This window comes from Beta vulgaris, chromosome 9 (genome assembly GCF_026745355.1).
Source record: "Beta vulgaris subsp. vulgaris cultivar EL10 chromosome 9, EL10.2, whole genome shotgun sequence".
Taxonomy (NCBI): domain Eukaryota; kingdom Viridiplantae; phylum Streptophyta; class Magnoliopsida; order Caryophyllales; family Amaranthaceae; genus Beta; species Beta vulgaris.
Window position 1 is genome coordinate 33,614,101 of NC_079210.1, and position 15,474 is coordinate 33,629,574.

The 15,474-nt window shown below is 36.3% G+C and overlaps 1 protein-coding gene across 2 annotated transcripts; it reads right to left on the minus strand.

Annotated features, from left to right (window-relative positions):
• Positions 1-14,280, minus strand: LOC104903402 (vacuolar protein sorting-associated protein 41 homolog). 2 transcript variants are annotated; one of them, XM_057391668.1, is made up of 20 exons: positions 13,881-14,280; positions 11,899-12,168; positions 11,616-11,795; positions 11,184-11,444; positions 10,159-10,291; positions 9,885-9,975; positions 6,456-6,558; positions 4,708-4,811; positions 4,544-4,637; positions 4,302-4,457; positions 4,137-4,199; positions 3,929-3,994; positions 3,503-3,703; positions 2,477-2,554; positions 2,275-2,394; positions 2,078-2,158; positions 1,889-1,974; positions 1,608-1,642; positions 852-933; positions 568-768 (listed from the first exon to the last, which is right to left on the minus strand). In XM_057391668.1, exons 1-19 carry the CDS (start codon positions 14,136-14,138, stop codon positions 878-880), a joined length of 2,436 nt encoding a protein of 811 aa, XP_057247651.1. In that variant the 5' UTR covers positions 14,139-14,280; the 3' UTR covers positions 568-768; positions 852-877. The 2 variants fall into 2 exon arrangements, with proteins under 2 accessions (XP_010689729.1, XP_057247651.1); XM_010691427.4 differs by lacking the exon at positions 1,608-1,642 and having other exon boundaries at positions 1-768; positions 13,881-14,278.
• Positions 14,281-15,474: the final 1,194 nt, after the last annotated feature.

Here is a 15,474-nt window from a genome sequence, read left to right on the forward strand (position 1 = left end):
TAAAAAAAGATCTTTGTATACAATAAAAGACTAGAATAATACACACTACAGGGGAAAAAAAATTAACAGATGAAAGATGTAGAAACTTTAACGGTTAACCCGTTAGAAGTTCGTTCAGAATATGCATATCCAATGACAATGATCAAACAAGTTTATTCCAATGAATGACACCATCAGTAACCATTGATAAACAATATACATTCAAAGATTCCCAGTGACCAAAAATCTTGCTCCAGCAGGAAGCTGCTCAACCAGCAAAGTGACCTCTCGCGCTCAAAAACTGATGCTATGGACAAAAAGAGAATAAATAATACACAAAATACAACAAACCACCTCATCTAATGTTGGTCATCTAGCTGCATTAGTACATAAAATACACCGCATTCGAGAGGAATCTGATTCATTTTCACCATTCTCTTCTTCATTATATTCGTCATACTCTGAATCAAGAGAACCGTCTCGAGTTTCTTTCTCATCACTAAATGTACTGAGTGAATCTGTGTAACAAGTCAAGTGATATGCATGACAACAAAAGAAAATGACAACCGAGACATTTTGGATGGAGAATGGATCAAAACATATGCAGCATCTGCCTCCTGCCTTAGTCTTGGACTTCAAATCCATATTTCTTAAACTTGGTGCTTTCGTTAGGGACTCCACTGTCCTCTTATCATCTCTCTTAGTTCTAGCTTCATCCTCTTCGTTGCTTAAACAAATCGCATGCCTTGCTTCTTTGTAGTATTTTACCAAAAGATTGACAATATCGGCCTATTGTTTCCCCAAGAATACCATTACTTTCAATGCAAAATGAAGAAGTATCAAACAGCAAGGCAACTAATTTGAAGGGTTACCTTTAAAATAGCGTTACAACCATGTCTCAGTGAAGTTTCTGTTCGGTAGTCGGTAACAATCTTGACCAAACGATCCCTAAGCCTGTAACATGTTATGAAAGATTAGTAGCAACTGCAGGAAATCAAACTCTAAATGTAAAACAAGATATAGATATTCTTAAACAGTTGAGATACTTTATTGGGTGGAGTACTCAGCAGTTAGACAAGTGATTTAAACATCAACCTCAACCAAAAGAAGAATTATAAAGGACTTCTAGGAACTCAAGTTCACTCAAGTTTTTTGCCAAGGCAATAGCATTCTTTCTATTTTTGGTTACACATGGCATTAACATCAGACACTAATAGGATATTCGGTAGGTAAATGTACAGAACTGTGCAAAAGAAACACTTCATCTGTTACCAAAAAGTTGCCCATTCTAATGATTCTGGAATAAGAACCCCTTTACCATTTACCAAACGGAAGAAAAAGGATCCCTCTCAACCCTTCATTCTCTAAGACCCGTCTAAGGCTCTCTGTGTAGCTAAGGATCTGAAATTCTGAATATATAAAGAAGATATAAAAGCAAAAGAGAAAGCTACAGAACCTAATGGGAAGTTGCATAGATGCTGAAGTGGAACGAAAACAAAATTGACATTTTAACATGAAATCGATTTGTTAATAAAGAATGATGCGGATCACAACAGTTGTCAATTTTTCAAATCCATTCAGATGAATCTGATAATTTTCATCCTCACGACTACCAAAAATCGTCATACCAAATCTCTGAAAAGGCTGTATATTCCAGCAATACCTGAGATGTCCCACAATGCAAGATTTACTCAAATATTGTAGTTTTGGAGGAAACTCTTAATTTGTCTCAATTTGTTATGTATTTGTTAGATTCAAATTTCTTTTGTAGATGTCGTATGACTCTCTATTAATGAATTGATTTTACTATCAAAAAATATATCAGCATCATAAAGACAAACGATGTATGCAGGTCTGACAATAGGAGTTCTCAATGCACCAAGTACAACGAAGGCATGACAGTACTGACCTAGGTATCTCCAGTCCATCAGGCACAACATTAACAATATGAAGAGGATCTAGGTTGCCAACAGTATGCTCCAGCAACATCCCCACCTGCAAACAGCAAAAAAAGAACAAGCTTGTGAAGAACAGAAAAAGACAACCATTTCATACATTAATTGTCAACGAGAAATTATCAATACAATACTATATATACCATCTCAGGCCTCTGGGTAGCTTGTTTGATCAATTCTTCCCAAACTTCATCATCATTCTGCAAGCTAGCAAATTCTAAAGCCTGCAAACAGCAGTCAAGCTTTATTCACCACCAACAATATCCAAACAAAAAACCAAACACACAAGATGGCAAGCACCCACACACACAAGCTGCAATATCTGATGATGGGAGTTTACCTCTTCCATATCACCTAATTCATTTATGATAACAGCAAGGGCTTGTTTCGTATTTCCCATTCTTCCAAGAATGAATGCTTGCTCTTTTAGTAGACCTTTTCTCATGCAAAGTTCATATGCCTGCATTCAACAACATCATGAATGACCAACTTACTCCAATGTTTAACTATATTTTTATCAAGTGCTCGATAAATCTGCATACCTTCTCCAGCGTGTAATGCTGACTGCTACGGAGGAAAGGAAGTAGCATTTTTGAATCATAATCTGCATATAGCTCCACCTGTTAGAGATAAAATTGAAAAACAATAAGGACAGACCCTCAACAAGTGAAAAGCACCAAAAAATAGGATAATGTGAGTGTGCTACCAAAAGATAGACAAAAGCATGATTCAACAACTGAAATATCAAACTCGCTTGAGTGACAAGATATATAAGGTGGAATCTGGAAATGGGCAATGACCAGTAAAGAATGTTTCTTCAGACAGAGTTGTGCTTTAACCTTTGATTCAAATCATTCTAACCTTACTATAACTACAATAAAAAAATTCCATCCACTACAAAGCAGAAATCAAACAAAAAAATCTCATTATTACTAGCTATAAGAAAGCAATCCAGAGGCGTAGTGAACATATATGTTCCTATTTGGTTATACAAACACACTTGCTTAAAACACAAACCGACAGAAGTGGCTTTAATCTGAGATAAGTAGATTCAAGAAGAAGAATCAGCTCCAGAATATTCTATTATCCTCAAATAAAAGATTCCAATAGCTACTAAAGCTTACACCTTACAGGTCATATGAATCCTACGATTCTAAATGGAAGCAAGCTTCTACTGCATGAAGGAGCCGTTAATAGTTTTGAAAAACACTGAAAGTCAAAAAACAAATCTACTTGCAAGACAACTAAACAAAGCTTAAGGGATGTTGAACAGTATTTGAGTCATAATACATAAGCAAGCTCCCGGAAACGAGGATGGGTAAGATGGAGGTGTCTGGAGCTTAAATTTCCCAGTCAAGGTTTTGCCGCCACAGATCTAAACCCCAAACCCATACCCCAACAGAAACCAAAAATAGGGGACAAAAGAAAGGTGGTTAGAACTTAACAGCATAATTGCCAAGTAATATAGACACAGTGTCTGGGGCTCAAGCATCATTATGCAATATCATAAAAGGAGCTTGCCAAGAAAATTTGGAATTTGAAAACAGGTGCCTTGATCTGTACAATACCTGCATATCATGGAAATCCCTTCCTGCATGAGGACTGGCCTCAAAAAGAGCATGCAAATACAGATACAAAAAGTATCTAAAATCACATTTGTCCCCAGCTTTTAGAAGCTGCGGCACTACTTCAGCTGGAGTGATCAGATCCTTTTGCTGAATCAACAAGGATGTTGCACGTTTTGTGTCAAGCATCATCAGTGGAACAACCTATAAACAAAAGAAAGCTTCCAGTGAGCAAATATGTATATGACCAGGGAGGTATTTGTATGACTACCAAGACAAGTGAAAATTGCTCGTGGTTAAAGAGTACAAACATGTAAGGCGCTCTTATAATAGCACAAATGTTTTTGAATGCCAAGAGACAATGAAAACCAAATAAAATACACTATGAAACTCATAATCATTCACAAGTTCACGATAACATCCCGGTACCTTTTCACGAACAGCGGCATGCAGATTATGCCTCTCAATGAAGTCAAAAACATCTGGTTTCAAAAGCTGAAAAAGGGGAACGAGATAGAAGTGGTACAGTGAGCATATATGGACTAATGGACAGCAGAATGTTGCATGTTCAAAATGTCTGCAGACAAGCTTGGACAAATAAAAAATCAGATTTATATTAGTAGTAGTAGACACTTACATCAGCAAAGAATGAAAACGCTTTCTCATTTTGCCCAGTTCTCACATATAACTCTGCCAGTGCCTAGATATTTGAGATCATTGATACTTAACAATGAGAAAAAAACATATCATAAATGAGCAGGATATCCTCATGAACAGAAACCAAGAATAGAGAGAAGATGACCTCTTTCAAATCGTCAGTCATCAAAGAGGCTCTAAGCTGGGGCTCGATCTCTGACAAGACAGTAGGGACAGAGTAAATTGACCGTGGCCAAGACTTCACAGCGGATAAGAAATCCTTGTGGTATGCAGGATTCATTGCAAGAGCTACAAGGGCAAGCTGGATCATAACAGATACAACAGAAGGCAAAATCGTGAGTATAATACAACCACATCAAATTCGCAACAATTTGTGGCACTACAAACCTCATATAAAGTATCACTGAGTTTAGGGTTTTCAGTTGGCATGCAACGAGCTAATACTGGCAGCTGACGAAGCTGAGCAAAGCGTATAATCCATCTAAGAAGACACACCAACCCTCAGTACCAAAAAGGAAAAAAAAAAAGGTGTGTCAATAAAACTACAATACCTTTCCCATGCGGAGGCAGACCCCCGCAGCAATTTTGGACACAAAGCTGCAGCTTCACCATATCTTTTCTCAGCAAGTAAATGTTCAAGATACCTTGATCCCACCTTTTTACATCAACATTAGCAACAATATATAAGAAACTCATGATAACTTCAAATAACGAATCTAATTCCTAATAAAGTCAATTTTGAAAACCTCGCAATTCCTATGGCAGATTTTACACTTCTTTTACATATATAAAGAAAAAAAGGATATTTTTATCAGTAACTTGCAAAAAACAGACAGAAAACTCTTCCAGGTTTTTATTTTTAGAATCTTGAATTAGCACATAAGATTTCTTTAATGAAGTAAACACAGATTAATTACTAAAAAGAAGGTCCACCGCCAGCATTATGTCATCACAATAACAATGCGGATTTGTGGGAGCATGAAAACTTGATCAAGAAAAAACAGTGGGCGAACAAAAAGGTAAAAGCCCCTAGAATACTTGAGGTTTCAGAAAGTTGCTAGTGATAAGAGAGATTCCAATATTAAAAAAAAAAAAAAAAAAAAAAAAAAAACAGAACGCCTATGGTAAGAGTCAGCATTCTGCTTGACATGGTAAGGTTTAAGAGTTGAGACTTAAGGCTATGTTCTCTTGACTTGAAATAAGGTAATCTGGTTTGATTTTATTAAGATCTGGTTGCTTGAATTTATTAATATCTGGTCTCCAGAGTTAACTGAACTTTATCCATATATTGACGCTAATTTTCAAGAAAAACCATATTCATGCTAGAGCATGTTAGATTGCTCTCGACGTGTAAATTTCAAAAAAAATTACTAAAACGAAAATTAATATATTTGGTAATGAGTAAATGGAAAAGAAAAACGGCTAGTATGAACTTTTCTGCTGAGGTCTGTGATCTGATTCTCACAAGAAAAAATAACAAGTTTCTGACATAAGGGAAGAGAACATAGCCTTGAGACCACTGGTTCCCTCCCTCCCTCCCTCTCTCCCTCTCTCCCTCTCCCCCTCTCTCTCTCCCTCCCTCCCTCCCTCCCCATCTCTCTCTCTCCCTCCCTCCCTCTCCCTCTCTCCCCCCCTCCCTCCCTCTCCCTCTCCCTCCCTTCCTCCTCTCTCTCTCCCTCTCTCTCTCTCTCCCCCTCCCTCCCCCCCCCCTCTCTCCCCCCCGCAATTGGTGCATTGGTCTTTGCAGCATCAATGCTTTTTGCTGGTTGGTTCCATTATCACAAAGCTGCTCCAAAATTGGATTGGTTCCAAGATGTGGAATCTACAACTCCAGGGATGAATTGAAAAAGAAATCTTTATTGGTTCTATCTCCTATTTTTTATGAAGAGAATGAATCTTTTTATCGAAGGATCCAGAAAAAATGGGTTCGAATCTCCAAAAATGTATTGAATCGATTCTTTTAAATGAATAGATCCGATTGCGACTTCAAATATGGAATTCAAAGGGATCAAATAGGAAACGATACTTTGAATCATAGAATTATAAGGAAATATACGATCAACCAACATTTATCGTATTTAAAAAAAGAGTCAGAAGAAATGTGTGTGCACGCGCATGTGTGTGTGTGTGTGAAGATAGAATGTGGAAGGGGGAGCACAGAGAGTTCTGAAGCCATCACAGTTAAGAATCATTTGTATCATGGCACTTGCCTTGCAGTAGGTCAAGGGCAATTAATCTGCAAGGGATAAGCCGCGTCAAATTCTCTGCATATCACTCTAGAAAATAACAAAAGACTAACCTCTTCAAAGAGTTCCTTCCGTCCTTGTGTTGCTTCAAGTTCGACTAGAGCTTTGTCATACCATCCATGTTCAAGAAGCCAATTGATGTGATCTTCAGCATCCCTAGTAATTAGTTGCAAGCTCATATCAGATAAAGTAAGTTTATTCTATTATAGAAATTTGAGAATCAATTGATGAACTACTTTGGAGTAGTACAAGTGTACAACAGACAATTATAGGGCCCTCCTTGATTAGGTCCCCCAGATTCGGATTTCAATAGAGTAGAACAGAAGCATGATTTACATTTTTCTCGAGAAGCTATCACGAATATTGTCCCCATAATATTATATCAAGTGACATGCAGTCAGGAAAGCAAATAGGCCAAAGATCTTACTGGCTCGAAGCTGTAAGTCCCTAGACACCAAATAGATGACTGACAAAGTGCAACATAAAGCTTTTCACATGCTGACATACATGTTTACAGTAGTTCATACTTCATAGTATTTTCCTGATCTTTCCTATATTAGACACAATGCAAAATTTAGCTTCTCAAATGCACTAAGCAGTGCAATTTAAATCACAAGAGTTGATTTTTAAAGCAATATCACTTACATCGATAACAATAGCAAATATATTTGAAGGAGAAAATTAATAATAGCAGACATTATTTCACGATACAGGGCATCAATTAGGTTACCATAGCAAGTATGACAGACCCATCCCTGAACAAGTCACATGGATTTCGCCCACAGGAGAAACCCCTTCTAAAATGATCCTGGCCCTCAAATGCAATCGCCCATCATAAGTCAAATATTCAATGTGCCTCCTGCCCTCATCCAGAAAGAATAAGGTTGAGCAAATCCAGCTCAGACTTCTTTTCAGGACACACAATGATCCTTAGCCAAAGAAAGTAACAATCCATCCTAAAAAGCAAGAGACCTGGGATAAACTTGTGTATATTTACTTTCTTTCATCTATATATTGGTGTATTAGCTAAGCACAATTACCCAAGTTCTCAACGACCTCGCAACATGGGAAGATCATACATACCACACAATATGGCTGGTTGCAAGCCAAGCCACTCCTGAATAGCTTGAAAATGGCTCATTCAGCTTGATCTATGTCTAAACAAGTCAGGCTTGAGTTTAGATTGTGACTCATTCAATAGATAAGCCAAGCCCAGATTTAATGGCAGTCATCTGACAAGCTAATCACATGATTTAGTTTCAATTGTTCTTGATTAAAGTGATGAAAGGCAGAGGACCCATGTGATAAGAAAAGAGGGAGTAATAAATGCTTGCTAAAAGGAGATATATTCCATGTACTTTGAAGCATCTGAAAACTAAAAATGTTGCATGTATAAAAGACCCCAAAAGAGCTTGATACGGTGGCTCACAGCAACCGCATACTCGAGAAAGTCAATCGAGCCAAGCCCAGCCTTACCAGTATTCTGCTCAGCTCGTTAGCTCATATAGCTGATCTTTCCTGCACTTCACATTAACCACTTGCTTATCGTCTCACACCTTTACTTTAAGCATCCACTGGTATATTAGACAACTATTTACTGAATTGGGGGCATATTAAAACAGACAAGAATTAGAAAATAGGACCTCTTTTTTCCTTTTTTCCATGCGATATCAATCCTCAAAAACAAAGAGCACCAAGTGACCAATTGGCCAAGTTGATATTTATCATACCATCCTTTTATAGTTCTATTACATGTACAGTTGAAGAGGCCAGCACCAGTAGGGTAATAAAGTGTAATTTATCAATACTGGGTAGCCTTGACTTTTTGCCTCACGTGCCATCAAGGTTTTAGGCTTTTAGCTCAATGTTAAGCCTTAAGGAATCCTAGATCTTGGGTCGGGGAAGAAGAAAAATAGGTAAACTGAGTAAAGGTTCCTCCACTACTCGCTTAATCAACAGAGAGAAGAAAAGTAATAACAGAGAGGGAGAAGGGGTTAATGAGATGCAGGGAGAAAAGGAAAAACTTATATGTTAGAACTAAGAAGAGTAACAACTAATGCAACTACTGGCTAGAGCTCCATCATCTTCATTGGTACCCTCAAAGTCCAACAGGCTATCGAGTAAATTAGACAGGTATTTATTGAAATACTTAACAAAAAGAAATAAATTTCACATCAAATATTTCATATTGAGTTAATATAAATATGTCTTAAATATTAAATCATGAATGCAAAGCAGCTGCGCTTTATTCTCGTTGGTCCTATGAGGTTATGACTGTCGGTTCCCCCTCTCCTACCATCCAAACATCTCTCTGCCTCAATCTCCTCAGAGTTTCGTGATCCACTTCCTTTCCTTAAAATCCAGAGAAATTCACAAAGCAAATCCAAAGTTTTGCAACTCCGTACAGCTATTTTTGTCGCTCACTTCTTATTTCTTGCATCATAAAATCTCAGCACCAAGACAAATCAGCCTTACATGCTTTGGAAGGGTCATTCTGAAAGGGTATTAAAAGTTGTCTCATCCATCACCAGGGTGTTCTAAAACTATTTGATATATAAAATACAAGGACTGTTAAGGTATCCGTCAATACTCAAGTCTTGGGTATTTGAAATTCACCACATGCAAGCAATGACTTTTACCTAGATCCTACAAATGCCCATTTTTTTATCAATGAAACCTTGCTTTCACTCTCTGCTCCAAACCACCCTTAAGCTTTCCATTCCTGCCACAGTCTCACTCCTACCTTTCTATATCCCATGTCCAGATCAAAGCTCCAGAAGCATGATAACAAATTCAATTCATGAATTGGACAAACCGATGATCTCAAAGCCAAAAATAATTTGAAAGACAGAGAAAGCATAAAATTAAAACAGATTTCCTTTCATCTGTGGCTTCCTTGCAAAGAGAATCACTAATACCAGTCCACTTAAGATGTAAGACAAATTGACAATGGTCTTTCAAAATTCATAAATAATGAGCTACTACATCCCAACTTAGTAGCCAAAAGACAAAAGCAGGGTGATAATTTCAATTATCTAGCTAATACAATTTAGTTGCATCTCAAGAATAATCACTTTTCAGTAATCAATGTGAGGACTGAGGAGCAAGGAACAAATAGATATCCATCTGATGCACCAGTCAACACCAACAAGAAGTGCCCAGAAAAGCCAAAGACGTGTACAAGAATTAACCACAAATGGTTGAATTGACCAAGAAGTACAGGCTCGGATTACCAACAATTTTAGCAGCTAGCCAAAAAACGCATTATACCCAATAGTTTTCATCTTTTTCTTTCCTCATATTATATACTTTTATACATTTATTTCACTTTGATCGCCAGGGGAGAAGGAAGAACAAGAGAGGAAGGAAACAACCAGTTCAATCAGATAAGTCATCTAACCTCAAAAATAAAATAGAGAGATGCAAGGAGAAGATGCGACGGGAAAGAAACAAAGGGAAGAAGGTGGATGATGAAATCTAACCTCGGCTTTGCAATTACTATGTCCTTTGGAGATACAACATAGTATAGTGGCTCATCACCTGCTGCCCATCGGCCATTACTGTAGTTGTTCCCTGCATAATGAATAAATCTTAGAAGTCAAAGCAGAGGTTTAGAGAAAAACAGATAAAGGCATGAAGAGTCCCATCCCATCTCCCCAAGTCCCTTAAAAGAGACTCCACTAATCAGTCCTCTTCCTCTACCCAAAAGAAAAACAAAACAAAATATTGTGGAGCATAGGAACATATAAACTACACCTGAGAGGGGAGTGTGGGAAAGGCAATAGTCTTTTGCTTTATAATGTTCAAAACCATGAACAGGTAATGCGTCGGTTGCCAGCTCATCATTGGTCCATGAAACAATGCGTACTTCTGGTCTTTGTGCATTAGCCTGCTCAAAAAGACAAAATATCAAGCACTTCACTACCCATGGTCTTAGGCAGCTTACCAGAAATAAAATGATAATAACATATTAAACATTAAACACCAAAGCTACGAAATTCCCAAGTTAAAGAACATAGAGGAAAAACGGAATTACGCTATGGAAGAGAAAGTGTTCATGCAATGGACAAATAATAAATATCTCCTCAGCAGTACAACAGACAAACTTGTTTACAGAAAGTTGATGTTCTTCCAACAATTACCATAACAGCAAGAACATTAAATAAAGTTTTGAGAAAACATTAGCATATAAAATACCATACACTCCAATTGAAAAGATTACGATTCTTTCCCACCAGACAATCTTCCAGTAGAGGTTAATACATTATGTCCTTACTAGCAACAACACAATCAACTATCAAGACAGTGCTTTTCAAGCATAACAAATTGAACTTCACATTTCTGTTTGTCAACTACGATGTAAATAAAGCTAATGACAGGCCACAATTGTTACAGAGAAAATAATAAAAATAATCTTCGCCACCTAAATTCTCAATGAGTTATTATTTGTGAATTCACCTTTCAAAATACTCCCAAATGCAATCATGTCCAGAATTTAATACAATAAGTAGACATCTGCAACACCTCACCCTTAAAATCCATATTCTTAGCATGTTCCCAAGTCTTGGTAATCTAGGAGATGGGCAAAACTATTCTCCGAGACTATAATTTCCACAGTTCTAATTCTCAAAAAGCTTAGATAGAGACAGATGACAGTATCCACACAAAAAAATACATCCCCAAATCTAGAAGAAGAGTAATAAAGAACCAAAAAGTAGAGCAAAATCGGACACTAGGAGCCAGGAGGTACTCAAAGATCCATATCCATCGAGAGGAAATACCTGCCGAGGAGGTGCTGTATTACTAAAGTCCTTCTCTCCATCTTCCTCTCCAGGGATATAGGCTAATATAGCCAACGAATCACCAAATGGAGCAATGCCTGAAATATAATAGTTCGTCTGGAAAGATGCAACAATATCCACCTGGCTCACACTTGGTATAGGAACAGGCTTAGACAAGCCATTAGCTCCTCCATGTTGATTGCCCCTTAAAGAAGCGATCTTTACAGATGTGCCCCAGCCAATAATCAGAAGTGAATCATCCTGAATTCAGCTAAATTAAGTAAGAGAAAGCATGAAGTCAAAAGATGGGACAAAATAAACAGGCTTATATATCAGCAGAACCAGTATCCATAAAATGTAAAAGAAGACAAGCAAGGATTTGTATTATTGTAAGTACTAAAAGTTATAATTGTAAGGTGCAAACATGGCAACCTGCCAGAACAAGTGCGGGAGCAAGAGCTCAGGATGTGGACTTCCTCGCGGTCGCTCAATAAAAGTCACACGTTGATCATTGGCAGCGTCATACACCTTCACGCCTGCATCATTCGCCCAAGCAATGAGATTGGTCCTCCATGTCACAGCATGTATTGGACCCTCACCGGAGTGCAACACCTACAATACATGTACATTATTAGATACAAAATAAATCTTCAAGTAATGCACTAGATCATCTGAAATTCTAATGCAACTAATAAGCCAAGAAAAAATTTGAAACCTGCTCTTGATATCCAAACCACTTCTTGGTGTAAAATATCAGTTGACCAGCTAATCCACCAGCCACAAATCTTCTTAATGATTTTCTTGCATAATCAGGATCAAGAGCTATTGCCTTCATTGGTCTATGGTATTCAAATTTGCGTTTTTCATCAGTAAAGAGACTATTTATAACAACTGAGCCATCATCAGAGCAACTCCCTATAAATTCACCATCTATGTCAAAGCTAAGGTCATTTACAGCAGCCTTGTGCGCATGGAATTCCTTCACCTGTCAAAACAAATCAAATACTTTCAGTAGAAGAATTCATCAATAGAGAACCACCAAATTTTTGACTCAAGCAAGATGAATACTTTTCCAAAACAAAGCCAAAAAAAGGAGAAGCCTATTAATCCAGAAAACAACTCTCACCATCACCCGGCACAGACAAAAGCGGCAAGACATCATGGGGGAATATAGGCAAATGACAAGAGAAGTGAATGTCCTTGCAGGTATAATTTTATGCACATAACCCCCCCCCCCCGAGGGAAAAATCGGGGAGAGAGATTTACTTGAATGAATACAGTAATCGAAAAATTCACCGTCTCTAGTTCTTGAGGAATACTGACTAAAAAGAAGATAGCTCGTTAAACTATCTCCTTTTTTGACAGTGAAATAGCAGATGAGCTCGCATTTGGATCAAGGGTGTAAGAATATTTATTATAAGAGAGCTGCAGTTACTGATCATGTAAACTATGGGCAGAATCCGTAATATTGGTCCTGAAATTAGTGTTCAGATATAATTTTACTAGAGAGCTAGAGTCTTACTAAATGCACTAAGTTAAAGTCTAGTGGGGAAAAAAAAGGAATTTCAAATACAACATTGAGCAACATCATTACAAGTAAGCTTTGAGATGTGCAATTAGACATAAAAACTGTTCCTATTGACAAAGAGCACACCATGTAGCAAAAGTTAAAATACAAGCAAATTTAGGTAATGCTATGCAAGGAACAATATTACAAACACTAAAAGCTTTTTTGTATTACTTTAAGCCTTTATTTTAAGTGTTCCAGGATGATTGTCTTAATAGCAAGATAACTACAAAAAAGCTGAAGCTCAAAAAAACAAGAAAAAGATTAGAAAACATTTGTTTACAGAAAAATCTTAACAGAAGGTGATCAAAATGAACCCACAAGACAATTCGAGTGACCTTTTCAACTTTCCTTTCGGAGCTGAAGAGCTGCATAGCAATTCTAGAGAAGCAAGCCAACTACAACCAATACATATTACTATTCACTGAGCAAAAAAAATTTGCAATTTAATGATGATTACTAGAAGCCTAAAGCTCAATAAACATTCCTTCAATATTAAACTCAAAATGCATCACCCTTACATAAGAATACATCAGTAAAGCTCGGTCTTCTTTACATTGTCTTTAGTTTCTAGGTTTTTTTAGTTCTATTTCAATGACAATACTAAAGCAAGCTCAATTTTAATCACTCCAACAAACATCATAATCATCTAAACCCAATTTCATAAGATGCATCACTCTTACATTAAGAGTATATCAGTAAAGTTCGGTCTTCTTTACACCGTCTTTAAGTTCTAGGTTTTTCTAGTAATATTTCCATGACAATACTAAAGAAAGCTCAATTCAAATCACTCCAACAAACATCATAATCATCAAAACATTAAATTCAGAAAATGCATCACTCTTACACAAGAGTATATCAGTAAACTTCGGTCTTCTATACATCGTCTATAATTTCTAGGTTTTTGTAGTAATATTTCCATGAAAATACTAAAGCAAGCTCAATTCAAATCATTCCAACAAACATCATAATCGCCAAATTAAAAAAAAAGGCGGAAAATTCAAGCAATTACATAATTTCAGAGGGAAATAACTATCAATAACTCCTCAATCAATGAGTCGAAACTAAATCACGAAAATGGAGCAACAAATTAGCGCAAAATTCAAAAAAAAAAAAGATCATAGAAAAACCTGATTGCCGAGAAAATCGAGAAGATGAACGTAACCGCAGTGAGTACCAAGCGCGATCATACGGTCGGAAACAGCAATACAAGTAGCGGCATCAGTGGACAACAAAGAAGATAAGCTTCCTCCCATTCTCTGATACTTGAGCTTCGGCTCATCTTCTTCTTCTTCCTGTTGTTGTTCTTCTTCTGATAAATCGTCGTCTTCTTCTTCTTCTCTCTCATCGTCTCCATCGATACCGTTTTCTGAAGGAATTGGAGCCATTTGGATCACAATTCCAGGGTTGCAGAGAGAGAATGGAGAAGGAATTATTATTATTGTTGGTGGGAAAAAGTAAGAGACCTTGAGGACAAGGAGGTCAGAGAATGAGGAGGAGGATACATGTTAATGTTAATGTTAATGTTAATGTTAATGTCAATATTGCTGAGTTGATTAGTACGGATGTCATCGAGTTTATTGGGTAAAGTTTTATGGGTGGCATTTGCCCTTTGGATTGAATTTCGTCTATATTATTGCACTTAATGGCTCATTTATATCAAAAAAAAAATATTAATGATTAATGATAATATTATTATTTCTGGAGATTTGGTTAAAAAGAAGACTCATCTATATCTATATCTCTACTAGAATTTTTTTACACGCGATGCGTGCTTGAATTTTTTCAAAACAGAAAACTTGATTTTCTTCGGCATAAGAGTCAAAATTTGCACATTAGACATACAAAGTATAATTGTTTTTAGTTGCAAAATTTGATTGGTTTAGAAACCGTCACTTAAGTCTCTCACCAATCTTTGTTTTTTTTTTACTTTTCAAAGTTAAATTCTATGAACAAAATAGAAATTTTATTGAATTTATTTATGATTTCTAATATTATAATTTTTTAGTTGATTTTTGAATTAAGTACAGTACTTCATAAATTGTAAAGAAAGTGGACACTTTGATTTCAAGTCAATTTTTTCATAGGTTGTAGTTTGTAAGTGAATTTTTAAGTTTTTGTAAAGTTTCTCATTTTAGTGATTTGCATAACGTAAATTATGCAATTTTTTTTAGTTGACTTGTGAGTGATTGTTATAATTATATTTTTGTATTTTTGTTTGAAGCCCCTTTGATTTGTAAGTGAATTTGTAATTTAGAATGGGAAGGGGGAACATAGTCTCTTCATTCGGGACAACCATAGCTCCCCTTCCCTTATATAATAGAGATATGTTGTACTTTAATTCTTGAATGATATTTTACATAAACCTTTTTACCTTGATAATTAATCGCTATTATATAAATAAAAAATAGGCCAAATATATGAAAAGTTTCATTATATATAGGAACACTATAAAAAAGTAAATAATTTTTTTCCTTGTCTAACTTCTAAATTTCAATTTCACTACAAATACACCTCTATTTTTTTATCATGACCCACCATTAATTGTGAATGGTTCTTGAGAATAGTGATTTGTAAGTAAATTTTTGTAAATGTTTTTGTATGTATTGACGTTCTAGGTTATTAGTTTTAGTTTGTATGCTAATTTTAAGTTTTAATAAAGTTTCCTGATTATTTGAGTGATTTGCGTGATTTTTATAACATGATTTTCTCAATTGTATGAGT

What these genes read in the sequence shown, in the direction of transcription:
- LOC104903402 (XM_010691427.4), bottom strand. Translation starts at nt 14,138, where the DNA reads ATGGCTCCAATTCCTTCAGAAAACGGTATCGATGGAGACGATGAGAGA. An exon ending in GGAAGGAACTCTTTGAAGAG is followed by an intron (nt 4,812 to 6,455) that starts GTTAGTCTTTTG and finishes TGATGTAAAAAG; the next exon opens with GTGGGATCAAGGTATCTTGA. An exon ending in ATGCCGCTGTTCGTGAAAAG is followed by an intron (nt 3,704 to 3,928) that starts GTACCGGGATGT and finishes TTTTGTTTATAG; the next exon opens with GTTGTTCCACTGATGATGCT.